Source organism: Schistocerca americana, chromosome 6, assembly GCF_021461395.2.
Source record: "Schistocerca americana isolate TAMUIC-IGC-003095 chromosome 6, iqSchAmer2.1, whole genome shotgun sequence".
Lineage (NCBI taxonomy): Eukaryota > Metazoa > Arthropoda > Insecta > Orthoptera > Acrididae > Schistocerca > Schistocerca americana.
In genome coordinates, this window is record NC_060124.1 from 16012279 (window position 1) to 16028973 (window position 16695).

General features: G+C 43.1%; 1 protein-coding gene across 2 annotated transcripts in view; it reads left to right on the plus strand.

The window, feature by feature from the left end:
- Positions 1 to 16695, plus strand: part of LOC124619781 (centromere/kinetochore protein zw10 homolog) — a 202720-nt gene that overhangs the window by 39381 nt on the left and 146644 nt on the right. For both annotated transcript variants that reach the window (XM_047146367.1, XM_047146368.1), the window contains exon 4: positions 11082 to 11230. In XM_047146367.1, coding sequence (XP_047002323.1) covers positions 11082 to 11230 — 149 coding nt within the window. The remainder of the gene's footprint in view (positions 1 to 11081; positions 11231 to 16695) is intronic.

The window sequence follows — 16695 nt, forward strand, 5'->3', positions numbered from 1 at the left end:
CAGGGATCGCTCTACTGATACCTGCGCCAATTACTCCCCACGTATGCCAAGGAGTAGATGCCTATCTCCCTGGGGCATCGGGACTCCCGGAAATGGCCATCCGGCCCTTGCTGTGGCTGGGTGGCGCCCGTGGGGAGGGCCCTTTGTCGGAGTAGGTGGCATCAGGGTGGATGACGCGTAATGAAGCATGGCACATCTTCTCTTGCTGGTGGCCAGCCAGCAGCAGTCTCTAAGTGTTCGAGGGCTCACTTTAATGCAAACATGTGTGACCCCAAATCGTTTCCCTCCCTGGCCACACCGTGGGAGGAACGAAAGGCTACGAATGACAGCAAGACGTATGTGCCCCGGTATCTAGTCTGTACAAGAGCTGATGGGGAATCCTTTGTGTCCATGAAACCTCAGTTCTTCGTAGAGCATTTAGAGGACGAGTTTGGGGAGGTGGAAGGCTTGTCAAAAATGCGGTCTGGGTCAGTCTTTATAAAAACAGCATCCTCTGCCCAGTCATGGGCATTACTTACTTGTAAGAAGCTAGATGATGTGTCTGTTACTGTCACTCCCCATAAAAGCTTAAATATGGTCCAGGGCATTATCTTCCACAGGGACCTTCTTTTACAGTCCGACGACGAGCTGCACACCAACTTAGAGCGACGAGATGTCCATTTCGTCCAGCGCGTCCACTGGGGTCCGAGGGATAATCAGGTTGCCACTGGTGCCTTCATCTTGGCCTTCGAGGGTGACACAATACCCAAGAAGGTGAAGGTGATAGTCTACTGCTGTGATGTCAAGCAATATATCCCTTTCCCTGATGCGGTGCTTCAAGTGTTAGAAGTTTGGCCATATGTCTTCCCCCTGTGCTTCCAGCCTCATATGTCATGATTGTGGTCGACCATCACATCCCGATACTCCATGTACCCCGCCTCTCCCGTCTGTATCAACTGTGGAGAGCACCATCCCCCTAGCTCGCCAGACTGTAAGATTCTACAGAAGGAACAGAAAATAATGGAATACAAGACCCTGAACCGACTGACCTACACTGAGGCTAAATGGAAATTTGAACAACTTCATCCCGTGCGCGTGACGTAATCTTATGCTGCCACTGTCACTCCTGTTACAGCTCCATCCGTTGCACCACATACAGTCAGCTATCAGAGCCGAAGGACCACAGCTGCCCCCTTGATGGTCGGGGGGCACTTCCCACTTCCCTCCCTGTTGCTCCTGCACCACCTACCTCAGTAGCAGCACCTCCCCCCCCCCTCCCCCCAACATGGGAAACACCAGTCCCCACTTCTAAGCCGGAGAAGCATAAGTCTTCTTAAGCTTCTCTTGCTAGGAATGGATCCCTTGGGTCACTCCCTTCCCAGGTTCCTGGTTCCTACCAGTGGCAAACCAGACACCCGCTAGGTTCTGAAGAAGCACCAGGTAGATGGTCATAGGGCTTCGTGGTCCTCTTTAGTCCCGGAGACTGAATCAGACGACCTCCCAGCAAGAGCAATCAAAGGAACAGCATGAGAAATTGAAATCGAAGACCCCTAAGACCAATGAAATTGTGGTGGCACCCACTCCACCGCTACCTACAAGCTCTGTGTCTGAGGATGCAGTGGAGATTCTGGCGTCCACTGAGGATCTAGATCTTGCCGGTCCCTCAGACGTGGTGGATTTGCTCCCGTCAGTACTCAATTGGTGGCAGCAAGTGACCCAGTGGCGTAATCTGCCTCCTTGGTCCCTTCACGCTTCCCTCGGCCATGGACAATGTCATCCTCCAGTGGAACTGCAGCGGTTTCTTCCACCATCTTGCTGAGCTCCAACAACTTCTCAGGCTTCACCCTTTCCTCTGCATTGCTCTTCAGGAAACTTGGTTTCCGGCGATGTGAACCCCCGCCCTCCGTGGCTATCGAGGTTATTATAAGAACCGGGCAGCTTATGAGAGGGTATCTGGTGGCGTCTACATCTATGTCCTTCACTCTCTTTACAGCGAGTCTGGCCCTCTACAAACACCTTTAGAGGCTGTCACTGTTCGGGTGTGGATGCCTCAGGCTATTACTGTCTGCAGTCTCCATCTTCCACCGGATGGTGATGTCCCGCAGCATGTCCTCCTGGCTGCACTGATAGCCAAATTGCCGCCACCTTTTCTGTTACTGGGCGACTTCAATGCCCATCACCCTCTGTGGGGTGGATCAGTGGCAACAGGCCGAGGCAGCATCATTGAGCAAGTATTGGCACACCTCGACCTTTCTCTTTTAAATACTGGTGCCTTCACATATTTCAGTGTGGCGCATGGCAAGTACTCAGCCATCGACCTTTCAATCTGCAGCCCTAGCCTATTACCATCTGTCCAATGGAGTGTGCACGACAACTTGTGTGGTAGTGACCACTTCCCAATTTTTCTGTCACTGCCACAGCGTCACTCTTCTGGGCGCCCCCGCAGATGGACTATGAATAAGGCTGACTGGCACTTGTTCACTTCCATTGCCACTATTGAGCCTCTTTCCAATGATACCATTGATGCAGTGGTTGACTCGGTCACCACTGGCATTGTTGCTGCCGCAGAATCTGCCATTCCCTGTTCTTCTGGGTCCCCTCGGCAGAGGACTGTGCCTAGGTGGTCGCCCGAGATCGCCGAGGCGATTAAAGATCGCAGGCAGGCACTCCAGCGTCACAAGCAGCATCCCTTATTGGCACACCTCATCGCCTTTAAATGGTTCTGTGCATGAAGCCGCCACCTCATTCGCCAACGCAAGTGGGAGTGCTGGGAAAGTTATGTCTCCACCATTGGCCTCTGTACCTCTCCATCGCAGGTTTGGGCCAAGATTAGGTGACTCTGTGGCTATCAGACTTCCGTCAGCGTACCTACGCTTTCACTGAATAGAGCAGTCTGTACTGACTCCAACACAATTGCAAACCGCTTAGCGGAGCATTTTGCTCAGAGTTCCACTTCTGCGAATTGGAATGTTGGAGCCTTTCATTTCACACAAGCCACCCTGAATCATACAATGTTCCGTTCAGTGCGTGGGAATTCCAAAGTGCCCTAGCCGCTTGCCCTGATATGGCTCCCGGGCCAGATCACATCCACTGTCAGGTGCTCAAACACCTCTCGGTGGACTGCCAGTGACGCCTCTTAGACCTTTTCAACCATATCTGGGTTGAGAGTGAGTTCCCGTCGCAATGGCGGGAAAGCATCGTAATCCCCGTGTTGAAACCTGGCAAGAACCCACTGGAGGTGGACAGCTACCGCCCCATTAGCCTTACCAGTGTTCTTTGCAAGTTGCTCAAACGCATTTTGAGCCAGAGGTTCTCGGGGCCTTCTGGCTCTGTCTCAGGGTAGGTTCCGTAAGGGCCGCTCTGCTCCCAGTAATCTAGTGTGCCTGAGTCTGCCATCCGTATGGCCTTAGCCTGCCGACAGCATCTGGTTGCCGTCTTTTTTGACTTGCGGAAGGCATATGATATGACATGGCAACATCACATCCTCTCTACGTTTCATGGTTGGGGTCTTCAGGGTCTGCTCCTGATTTTCATACAGAGTTTTCTATCGCTTTGTTCCTTCCATGTGCAAGATGCGGCCTCCCATAGTTCCTCCCGAGTTCATGAGACTGGGGTACCACAAGGATCTGTCTTAAGTGCCTGCCTCTTTTTAATTGCAATTAATGGGCTTGCTGCGGCGGTGGGAACATCTGTCTCAGCTTCCTTGTATGCTGACGATTTCTGCCTATACTTCAGCTCCACTGGCATTGCAGCTGCTGAACGGCAGCTGCAGGGCGCTATCCACAAGGTGCAGTCTTGGACTGTAGCACATGGCTTCCAGTTTTTGGCTTCCAATACCTGCGTTATGCATTTCTGCTGGCGACGCACTGTTCACCCTGAGCCACAGCTTTATCTTGACGGCGAACCTCTTGCTGTGGTGGGGACCCAGCAGTTTTTGGGATTGCTTTTTGATACCTGGTTGACTTGGCTCCCTCATATTTGGCAGCTTAAACAGACGTGCTGGCGGCATCTTAACGCTCTTCGTTGCTTGAGTCACAGCGGCTGGGCTGCCGATTAGTCTACCCTTCTATGGCTGTACCAGGTGTTAATTCAGTCCCGTCTAGATTATGGGAGCCTGGTTTATGGTTTGGCATCACCTTCCGCATTGCAGTTGCGTGACCCCATCCTTCACAGTGGGATCCGACTCGCCACTGGAGCTTTCCGGACAAGCACTGTCAACAGCATACTTGTGGAGGTGGGTGTCCCTCCATTGTGGTTCCGGCACCAACAGTTACTGGCTGCTTATGCTACACACGTTTGTAGCTTGCCCGAGCATCCCAATTATTGTCTCTTGTTCCCTGTCGGTCGTCCATCTTCCGGAACGGTGGCCCTGGTCAGGGGGTACGATCGTGGTTCGCGTCAGAGCTCTTCTCTCTGGGCTTGAGGTTTTCCTTTTTCCGGGCCCCTCTGCATGTTCCCCTGTGGTGTGTGCCCCGCTCATGCCTTCGGCTCGATTTGGCACAGGGCCTGAAGGACTCAGTCCCTCCCAAGGCCCTCTGCCGCCGCTTTCTTTCAATCCTTGCCATGTTTCAAGGCTCTGACATTGTCTATACTGACAGTTCGATGGTTGCTGGTCATTTAGGTTATGCTCTTACTCTAGGGGATCATTATGAACAACACTCATTCCCGGCTGGCTGCAGTGTTTTCACTGCCGAGCTGGTCGCCATCTCTCGCGCTCTAGGGTATATCCCCTCCTGCTCAGGTGAGTCCTTCGTTAACTGTAGTGACTCCCAGAGCAGTTTATGAGCTATTGACCAGTGTTTCCCTCGCTCTCGTCTGGTGATGGCTATCCAGGAGTCCGTCTATACTCTTGCCTGTTGCAACTGCTCTGTGATCTTTATGTGGACCCCGGGTCATGTCGGCATCCCGGGAAATGAATGTGTTGACACACTGGCCAAACAGGCTGTCGGTGCACCAGCCTTGGAGATTGGCCTTTCAGAGAGTGACCTCAGGTCAGTTTTGCGGCAGAAGGTACTTCACACCTGGGGTGAAGAATGTCGCACCCTTCCTTCACCCAACAAACTTTGAGCCATCAAGGAGGCTACTGGTGGGTGGCGCTCCTCCTTCCGGGTCTCTCACAAGGACTCTGTTGTCCTCTGCCAGCTGGGCATTGGCTTATTTATTGTGCCACGAGAACCCACCTTTATGTCGCTGCGGGTCAGCTTTGACAGTGGTCCACATCTTGTTGGACTGCCCGCTTTTAACTTGGACGTTCGCGCTGCCTGATATGCTTCCTGCACTTTTATCAGACGATGTTGTGATGGCAGATTTAGTTTTGAGTTTTATTTATGCAGGGGTTTTTATCGCTTGATCTAAGTGTTTGTCCCTTTTTTTTTGTTGAGTCTGGCCTTTGGCCTTTGATTTTAGACTGGGGTTTTTCGTGCGTTTCTTAGTGGTCGGCTTTTCCTTTTTTTGTTTCTATGGTCGGCCAACCATTGTCACACTCGGTGTGATTTTAATTCTTCTTGTCTGGTCTCTGTCTGTGTCTTTCTTGCCCTGTGTCATCTCTTGTCATCTCCATTGTTTGTTCTTATTCATTGTGGGTGTTTCAAGTTTGTGGAAAAAGGGACCTATGGCCCTAGTTGTCTGGTCCCTTCAATCCCACAAACCAACCAATCAGTGAACAACACTGCCATTTGCAGCCATTTTAGACTGTTTGTGAATAACACATCTAACCACAAATACTAAATTAAAAAGGCTGCTGACTAAAGCATTAATGTAACTGGAAACATCAGCCGTATGAAGGTGACCATGACAGCCCAAACCAGTTGTGGTATTGAATCCCTGGAGGGAAGACACTGTTGTTTTTGCAAAACACTATTGAGGAAATTTAAAGAACCGGCATTTGAAGCTGGCAGCAGAACGATATTACTGCTGCCAATGTACATTTCGCATAAGGTCCATGAAGACAGGATAAAAGAAATTAGGACTCGTATGGAGGCATGTAGACAGTTGTTTTTCCCTTGCTCCATTTGCAAGTGGAGCACATAAGGAAATGACTAAAAGTGGCACAAGCTACCCTCTTCCATGGACTCTACAATGGCTTCTGAAGTATGTATGTAGATGTAGAACTGTTGTCTGTGGAGACTTAAATGATGAACTTCTGCCAGTGTGACAGCTATTAACAGTTGTTTTTGCAGTGATTTAGCATTAAAACCAATAGTCAATTTTTACCTGACCATTACGATCAAATGTAAACAATAAAATATACCGAGCAGTTTCACTACAGATCGTAGAAGAAAAATATTTTCTCCTCCTCCTCTCTAGTAAGTATCCCAGGACTTGGGATCCTGGGTTCCTTTACCTATATCCTTAACACATTGACTGCTGCGGATATGCTCGGTACCACTTTGGCCCTTGCATCATTGTTAGTAATAAGACTACTTAGTTGCTTAGTGCTTTGTGCTCAGGCTACTTCATTTTCTGGAGCACACAGCTGCGATTTTGTCTTTTCACCCAGAGTTGGATGAACACTACAACATTATAAATACAGCAGCTGAACAAATCTTGTGGAGTCTTAAAAGTTCCTGGCTGCAGATGAATTACTACATAAACTCACAGAGCCATTAAAATTCAACATAGAAATATGTCCAATAGTTTTTGACTCACTTCTAGTGCTAACTGTGATAACAGCTCACGTCTTTAGATGCACTTGAGTAATTTCGTGTTCTTTCCCAGTTACTTGTTCCTAGCAATTTCTCTTATCTCTGCACCCCACATTGTACTAACTGAATGAAGAATTAAACGAGCCTCAGCTTACTGTAGGGTGTTTTTGTAAGCCAAAATATTGTACTCTGTTGGTCACAACTAGTTTTAAAAGTGATTTATATTCAATACCATAACTGGTTTGGGCTGTCATGGTCACCTTCATACGGCTGGTGTTTCCAGTTACATTAATGTTTTAGTCAGCAGCATTTTTAATCTAGTATTTGTGGTTAGATGGGTTATTCACAAACAGTCTAAAATGGCTGCAAATTTCATGACTTCCAGTACCAATAAACTAATCCTAATATGTTGCTTATAGTGAAAGGAGTACACTGACAGTCTTATCACTTCAGTTATGTTGGCCTTTACTGTTAACCCTATAAGAACTTTTTCACTGCACTTTGTTGATCCTGTTTCATGAGATTGGCTAGTAATTTCATGTGTGATTTTGTTCTTTAGGCTACAGCAATCTGAGTATATAATCATAGGTGGACATATTACTTACCTATAATAACTTTACTGTGTTAATGGTTTAGGAAGGCCCAGATGGCACTGCCCTGTGTAGTAGCTAATCAAAGGATTGCTTTAATTTTGAGTTACTTCTTGCTAAGCGAAGTGACTACAACTGAGCTTTCCGTGGTACAGTGATGCTTAATCCTTTTTCCCCTTTCATCCAAAACTTACAAAATAAAAGTCTTACAGTCCTAAATATCCAATCATTCCTGTTCATTGTGCTAGAATACTAGCTCTTCTAAATAAAACTTTTAAGGCGAGGCACCTATGTGTTGGAAATCTTTTTGGAAGTTAACTATTAAGTTTTGAGCACATAAACTGAATAAAAGTTCCCTAGCAGCTGTCGGTATGAAGTGTGAACACGGAACTGGCTGGCTGTGTACTGGGTGGCCACCTATATACCAACTGCATGGAACACAGTTAGCTGCTGCACTCACTTGGCGAGATGCCATCTGAGCACAACAGTGTGCATTCACAGTGCCTCTCCAAATGACTATTTAAGTCCTTCTTCTGTGGCAGTCATTCGACCTCTGCAGCACCCTATATCACACCCATGACCCATCCCAGATTGCTACTCACATCAGACACAGTTGCAGTCCACAGTCAGGCCACAGTGGTCAGAGAGAGTGGCCATATGTGTGTGAGTTGACATTGTGTGGATATGTGTGTATTTTCTATTTCTGAAGGAGGACTTTTTTGTTCGAAAGCTTAATGTTTAGCAATCTTTATATTATGCCTATCTTTGAGTCAATGTGTCTTGCATGTGGAGAGAGGAAATATATCCTTTTCATAATGTTGTTGTTACATCATTTTGAACTTTCCACTGTTTACTTTTTATAATTTTGAATAATATGTTGCCTTCAGTATTGGAAAGTTGTCAAAAGTAACAGAAGATAATCATCTGGCCATAATTTTGTTGAAAACTGTAGTGTTAAAAGAGTAAGTCTCTTCACATCTCTTCAATATTTATCAGCTTTTTCACATGTGCTATAAGCAGACAAATAGCAGTGAAAGAATACACTTCCAACAGTCCGTTTTGTTTCCACTGTGACAATCTGGAATGATTGATTCTGGTTGATTTGTCATGGTAGTAAAGAAAGGTAAAGCTGTTGTAAGTCCAACGGTTGCTTTGAACACCCCAGTGCTTTTCTAGGCATGGTCCTATTCGAGGTTGTGTGTCCTTGCCTTTCTCTAAACTTTGATCTGGCTTATCCACCTAGTTCAAGGGGGCCTACAGTTCAGCAAGGACTTGCAACCATGGTGGAACTGAACATTTTTCGCACTAGCAAACATTGACACAAGTGCAAGAAGTAAATGATGGATAAAAATCCTAGGACTTACTGGGCATTGAACCCAAGAGCTTTAGATCCATAATCTGCACAAATGGACAAAAATAACTTTTTTCAATTGAGATGTGTCACTAAAGCAGGATGTATTCTCAAACATTTTGTCCTCACTTTCAGATGCTTCAGCTTCTGAAGAATTTTCATCTCATGCAGAAACAGATGAATCTGTTATCCCAGCTTGTGTACATGGCTCAGGACTTCTACTTAGTTTCTGTTGAAGAGCCGTCAGTTCCATCTAGTTAGAATCTCAAACATTTCTTCCTCTGAACAACTATGACAGCATGCTCTTTTCTTATAAGGGGACCTTCCGGTCTCAGAAATTCAGTTTAGGGTGAGTCTTATAAAAGGGTTCTGAAGTTTTGAATGTAGCTCATACACACTTTATGTATGGGGTGATAAGATAAGGGAAGTAGCTCAGTCAGTAGTGTGCGAGACTGTTGTGCAACCAATCTAGGTTCGATCATACCTACCTCCCAGTATGTTTTCATTTTGTTTTTTAGTTTTTTTTAAAATTATAACAATTCTTAAATAAAGTTAATGACCTAAAGTATTATCAATTAAATCATAAATAATTTTATTTTATGTATGAAATGGTTGTCACACCTACTTAAAATGTGAATTACATTCATCAGTACTATTTTATTTTTAAAAGGTTGAATAATTTCAGATGTAGTTTTAATGAAGGTAAATTAATCACCACTATCACAAAATTCTGGGTGGAGTTTCATTATATAATTTTTTTTTTACAGTGTCATGTTCACTTGAAAATTTGTATTTAATGTGCAAGCAGCAGAATGATAACTGTCATAAAAACATTGAAAACAAAAAAAAAAACATTTTGACATTTTTGCACAGTTTATGAAGGATGATTATTTTACAGGAGAAACCTTTTTTTATAAAAGATATGTTGAAAAAGATACTTTGTTGGCATTCCTGAAAACTTCTCTTTCATCAGAAAGCCTGGAAATATACCAGGCATATTGGATCCTTCCCTTAAAAATTGGTGATGACAATTTTCATGAGAATTTATTTCTCTGTTATTTTCAATAAGATAAGCACAGTTTTGTACACGCTTTATCAGATTTTTTTTACTTGTATATGAAAATGGATGTCTCATGGTTGAACAAGTGGAGTACATTTCAGAGGACTCACTTTAATTTTACACTTTGATGGTTTCTTGTCATCCTGAAAGATTTTGTCGTATAATTCAGGCTTTGCTTGTCCACCCCAAGAGTCAATAACTGTTCCTGACCCATGTAAGACTTCAAACATCAGTTGAGAAAGTCAGTATACAGTTCTGTCATTAGCTTCCCATATTTGAAAGACGATATTACAACGTTTTTATAACTTTGCTCATATTATTTTATTGTTTTTTGAACTCGGGGGACCAAAATTACCGGTTGCCTCTTGCAAACAAAAACACGCATGAGTTAGGGTGTTTTCGGATAGTGAGAACACATTGACTGGTATATGTCAGCATCACTTTATTCATGTTGTGTCATTTGACGACCCTTCCACAGCTTATCATCACCCAAATTTGTATTAACTTTGTAATGATAGTAATTAAAGCCTCCTTGAAAAATGCATTTGAAATTATTCAACTTTATAAAAAGAAAATATTGATGAGAGTAATTCACATTTTAAGTAGGCTGTGACAGCCATTTCATAAACAGAATAAAATTATTTATGATTTAATTTAAAACACTTCAAGTCATTGACTTTATTTAAAAGTTGTTGTTATTTTTAAAACAATTAAGAAAACAAAATAAAATCGAGCTTGCAGGTAGGATCGAACCCTGATAGGCTGTATGACATTCTAGCATGCTACTCACTGAGCTATTTCACCTGTATGCTGAATAGTGCGCTTTAAGACTTCTATGAGTGGACACCCTTGAGGTATACTACCAACCTGCAACATCTCATCCCAAACAGAATTTCCAAGACCTGAAGGTCCCCTTGTCAGTAAAAACAAATGATAGTCAATAGACAGTAACTGAAAGTGAAGATGATAACAACAACTAAAATGGTTTTCAGACTCTCGGCACAAGGCATTTTAACAATCTGGAGCACACAGGGTTCAGCGAGGCAGGGCACACAAACGTGTCTATAACACTTGGTGGAAGGAGCACTGATACACAAAACACATCTAGAACAACTGTGTGATGTATTAACATGTCTAGAGCAATCAAAGAATGTTAAGCCTTACCCTGTTTTCCTCCAATGTGTTACTCTCTTTCACCAGGTGGAGATCTTCGTGTTTCAAAAGCTAGCAATTTTATGTCTATTTCTCTCCATTTGTATCATAAATTTTAATATTAATAATGTTCCTGTTCTGGAACTTGCTACAATCTGTCTATATTAAATTCACTCATGGTATTAATTATAGCACATTGTGTGTGTGAGTATATTCTAACAAATGTTTGTATCGTTATTGTTGCACTTAAGATACTTAGTGTACCATTCGCATTACACCTAATGCTGTTATATTTTTATTTTCAGGTTTCTTTAAGGATACGGCAAATTCAATTTTGAACTATGCTAAAAATGTTGATGTTTTATTTGCAAACAAAACTTGTGAAACATATTTGGCAAAGGCACGAGAAATAATGAAACAGGATTTGCATGAAATGATTGAAGTTGGACCTTGGGCAAGTATTAGTATCTTAATTAAATTTGAATGTTTTCATAACCAGTGCCAGTTACCACAAAACTTTTTGATTACTTGTGTAATATCTGTGCTTGTTTTGTAGAATTGTACTAATGTTTCAACCATGACTCTAGATTCTTCTGTAGTGCAGGGAAGGGGGGTTAACGCCTTCATCACATGCAGCTTCTCAGTTGCATGTACCACCATGGTTGGTAAACATTTCTGGGGAGTCTGTTAGTAATTGCAGAGTATAGGTTTCATGAACCTGGGGTTCCCAAGATGGAGCTTGGTCAATAATGGCAGTCATCCATAACTGTAATCTCTGCACAGGCATCAGTGATTACTGCTAAGTGTGACATCTATATTCTTCTTGAAGTCTGTGGGTATTTCGCCTGTCTCATACATCTTGCTCACCAGATGGTAGAGTCGCCCGATATATCTTCCATTTTAGCAGATAACATGCGCTCAGCCGACTGTGTTCTCGTAAGATGATGTCAGTCATTTGAAGCTCATTTTGGGGACAACCAACCCCCTTCTATAGTGGTTTTTTAAGCTTTCCTTCTGTTTTTAGTTTCTCCGATTTTTTTTGAGTTTCGTCCCCATTACTGCTGGTTTCCAGTTTCGTTTTTTTACCTTTTCCTAAGTCACAGACCGGGCGCTAATGACCGTAGCAGTTTTGCGCCCTAAAACCATAACAACAACAAAAAAAAAAAATCCCACATCAACAAAGAATTTTGTCAAGCCATCTTGTATCCCCTTACAGTCACTCAACTTTGACACCATAGTGTTTACCACATCATCATCAGAAAACAACCGTGAATTGCTGCCCACCCTGCCCAACAAATCATTTATGTGTATAGGGAATAACAGCAGTCCTATCACACTTCCCTGGGGTACTCCTGACGATAATTTTGTTTCTGATGAACTCTCATAGTCGAGGACAACATATTGAGTTCTGCTGCTTAAAAAGTCTTCGAGCCACTCATATCTGTGAACCTATTCTATGTGCTCATACTTTCATTAACAGCCTGCAGTGGGGCACCATGTCAAATGCTTTCTGGAAATCTAGAAGTTTGGAGTCTTCATCCATAGTTTGCAGTGCATTGTGAGAAACGGGCCAGCTGGGTATCACATGAGCAATGCTTTCTAAAACCATGCTGATTTGTGGACATAAACTTCTTGGTCTCAGGAAAGTTTATTATATTCGAACTGAGAATATGTTCAAGGATTTTGCAGCAAGCAGAAGTTAGTGACATTGGTTTGTAATTTTGTGGGTCTGTTATTTTACAGTTCTTATATACAGGAGTCACTTACACTATTTTCCAGTCGCTTCAGAATTTTAGCTGGGGAGGGATTTGCAATTAATGCATGTTGGATAAGGGGCCAGTGCTGTAGAGTAGTCCTTGTAAAACCAAGTTCGAATTCCTTCCGGACCTGGTGACTTGTTTGCTTTCAGGTCTTCCAGTTGTTTCTCTACACTAGGTTTGCTTATTGCTGAGTTGTCCATACAGGTGACTGTCCGATGGTCAAATGACGGCATGTTTGTACAATTTTCCTGCCTGAATGATTTTTTGAATGCCTTAGTCACATTTAGCGATTGTAAATAGGACCAGAGTTTCCTCTGGTTCACTGCCAGATGTTTTGATAATGTGTGACAGTGGTAGTTCTAAGCTTCACAGATAGATCTTTTCACAGACAAATCTCTACTAACCTTTGCTTGTCGTCATTTGTGCATTTTCTTTTGAACTAAAAGTACAACAGCCTCTGCTTCCTCAGCATTTTCTGAATTTTAATAGTAAACCAAGGTGGGTGTTGTCTTTCATCCACTCACTGGGCACATAATTCCTCTACATAGATCGTTCTGGAACTAAGTGATGCAAATTCACTGTCTAAGTATTGCATGACCTGGGTATTTTTGTGCTGCTGATAGTAGATTTTCTTTGAACGTCTCTAGAACTGTTGCAGTGGAATCAGGTTGCCTGGAAAAACATCCAACAATTAACTTGGTTTTGCCTATACCTGTTACACGTGACCACATAACTTGACTGTCACACTCAACTTCAACCTCAATAGAGACAACATTTTTGTCAACTGCAGTCAACACTCTCCCTCCTAAGGCCTCTAATATTTCTTTCTGACATACATTCCATGATTTGCTGAATAGCTCAGGGCTTTCCACATCACGTTTGAGACAGCTCTCGGTCCCTAGCATAATTTGAGTGCAAGAACTTTCCTGGAAGGCAGTAAGTTTGGGAAGTTTGATATGAATACTTTGCCAAGGCAGTCTGACTTCCCTTGCTCAGACTACCGACTAGCCTAAAAAACTCTTCACAAGTACTTTGCTGCCCGAGTAGCTGCTTAAAGTGTGTAGTGTACCTCTGACCTATCAAGGGGAGTCCTACAAATCCCCTCACTATAATGCAAGTCTAAAACACTATAATGCAGGTGTAAAAATTCTGCACCCAAGACTGTCACAGAGTTGACAAAGCCTTTGGTTTGGGCTCTCCCCTCCGCTGCAAACAAAAGGACATTGATCAGCTCTGGAAACAGTACTGTAGATTGTGAGCTCTGCTTGCACCCCATGCACGAGGACAGCAGCATTCACTGTGTCCGCCAGCCATCTATATGAAGTGAGGATGGACTTAGAACCCATGTGACATATGTTGTTGGTGCTGACATGAGCCTTAACTTGCAGACAACTGCACCCTGCACGCTTGATAATCGCAGGCAGGATCGTCTTTACATCTTGGATGAGGCCGCCCAGTAGACATACCAATTGCACGTTGGCTTTCTTTCCAGCCAGGTCACGTTTAGAGTGAAAATGAAAATTTTAGTTTTTTGGTTGTCTGAAGAAAGTAGAGGTGCTAAGCGCGCGCATTCCCCTCCCCCCCTTTCTCTCTCTCTGTCTCTCTCTCTCTCTCTCTCTTTTTCTCCCCCACCCCCCCACCCACCCCCCCTCCCCCTCATCAGTGTACATCATCTGCTCCAGGAGAACATTACAACTGAGGGATGATTAAGAATCAGTTTCCCCTCAGTGTAGAACAGTGTGCAGAAATTACATATATTCTGTCCATATGTGTTTCTTACATTCGTACTGGCAACCCATATCTTATTCAATGTAGTGTTAGCAAACTGTGGAAAATACCTCCTAATATCGTGTTGGACCTCCTTTTGCTGGCATAATGCAGCAACTCGACATGGCATGGACTCAGCAAGTTGTTGGAAGCTCCTGCAGAAATATTAAGCCATGCTCCCCTATATCTAACCATGATTGTGAAAGTGTTGCCAGTACAGGATTTTGACATGGATGGGCAAATCATTCGCTCAAACTGTCCAGAATGTTCTTCAAATCAGTTGTGAAAAATTGTCATCCATAAAAATTCCATCGTTGTTTGGGAGCATGAAGATTGTGAATGGTTGCAAATGGTCTCCAAGTAGCAGAACATAACTATCTCCAGTCAGGGATTAGTCCATTCTGAGTAAACACAGCCCACACCATTGTGGAGCCACCACAAACTTGCACATTGCCTTGTTGACATTTTGGGTCCATGGTTTTGTTGGGTCTGGACCACACTCTTAACCCTACCACCAGCTCTTACCAACTGAAATGGGGACTCATCTGCCCAGACCATGGTTTTTGAGTTTTCTAGGGTCCAACCACTAGGGTAATGAGCCCAGGACAGGTGCTGCAGGCGATGTGGTCTGTTAGTAGACACTTAAGTGGGTCATCTGCTGCCATAGCCCATTAACACCAAATTTTGCTGCACTGTCCTGATGGCTACGTTTGTCAGAGGTTCCACGTTGAGTTCTGTGGTTATTTCATGCAGTGTTGCTTGTGTGTTAGTACTGACAACTCTTCGCAAACACTGCTGCTCTCGGTCATTAAGTGAAGGCTCTTGGCCACTGTGTTGTCTGTGGTGAGAGGTAATGCCTGAAATTCGGTATTCCCCGCACACTCTGGACTCTGTGGATCTCACTGAATTCCGTAATGGTTCCCGAAATGCAATGTCCTATGTGTCTAGCTCCAACTACCATTCTGCATTCAGAGTCTGCTAATTTCCTTCGAGTGGCCATAATCATGTTGACTTGACACACCTTAGTACAAATGCAGTTCACTTTTACACCTTGTGTATACGATACTACCACTATCTATATGTGTGCATAATGCTGTCCCATGACTTTTGTCCCCTAATTGAATAATCACGCTTGGTGTTGAGTTTTAATGAGCAGTCTTTCAATTTCATCATAGATCTTGAAACATGCTTTTTCAAAAATAGCCATTCTATCATTTTCAGTGTTCTGCTTCACACAAAAGTTTTCATATTTGATCTCGGGCACAAGTATTCTACTTTTGGTTGCAAATTCTTTTGTCAAACATTCATTGCTAATTATCTTTCACTGTGCATTTCCCCGTGGCTTTTGTTTTTCTGCCATCAGCTAAAGTTATGTTTTCAGCTAAAATATTTTAACCACAGCTGAAAAATAATTTTCATTTGGAAGCATGTGATGATTGAGTTGCCCTGGAATTCACAATCCAGTGGCCACTTTTCAGTGGAACTGTACCACGGGGAGCACTCACACTAACAGCACTTCTACTGTATCCCATTCATTTCGAAGTCCATATAGTCACTGCTAGATTTCCATCTTTAATTTCATCACTGGATCTACTACAGTTTTGTTTATTGTTACAACATGAAAGCACATCAGTGGCTATTTGTATAACCATTTGAACACCTGTCTTACTATAGTTATATTATAGTGTATTAAACAAGGTATGAACGATGAACCAGAGCTGGCACCCAGGCAAATTGTGCAAATCAGTTAATTCCTTTTGCAAAAGATTTTAATTGAGCTGAACTTAATGCCTGACATCATTGGTATGTGCACCATTCAGATTTTATCTGCAAAAACAGTCACCCTCATTCCGATTTTATGTCACACTTAGGTGTGTCGGACCATGGTCTAAGATAAGTTCAAACAGTTTGAAAAAGCCTTGGTGCATTTTTGTTTTATGTGCATAAAACTTGTTTTCTGGGAGGCTTTGAAGCATGACATTTGTGTACTTTATGCTTATATGAATCAGTTAAAAATTTCACATGAAAGTAGATAAATTGATGAAGTCAAAAGGAATTTTTTCCTTTATTCAATAATCTGTACCCATTGTCGAGATATGATGGTTTAAAGTTGAGCTAAATGTAGCACATAAAATTCATTCTTACCTGAACTGAATACATGGAAATGATTTAAATTTGTCAGATAAATAAAAGTGCATTTTTACGATAAAATTGAAAACTATTTCAAAAATTTAGTTTTGTTCAAATTTTCCATGCAAAACACTCATTTTTGTGAGTTTTTTATGCACATCTCTTCTATGTTTCAGACTAGTGTGAATCGATTCAAATTTTGTAAGAAGATAGACAAATATATGTAATTAATGGGTGTCCTGTTGTTTGGTGAAAACGTTAT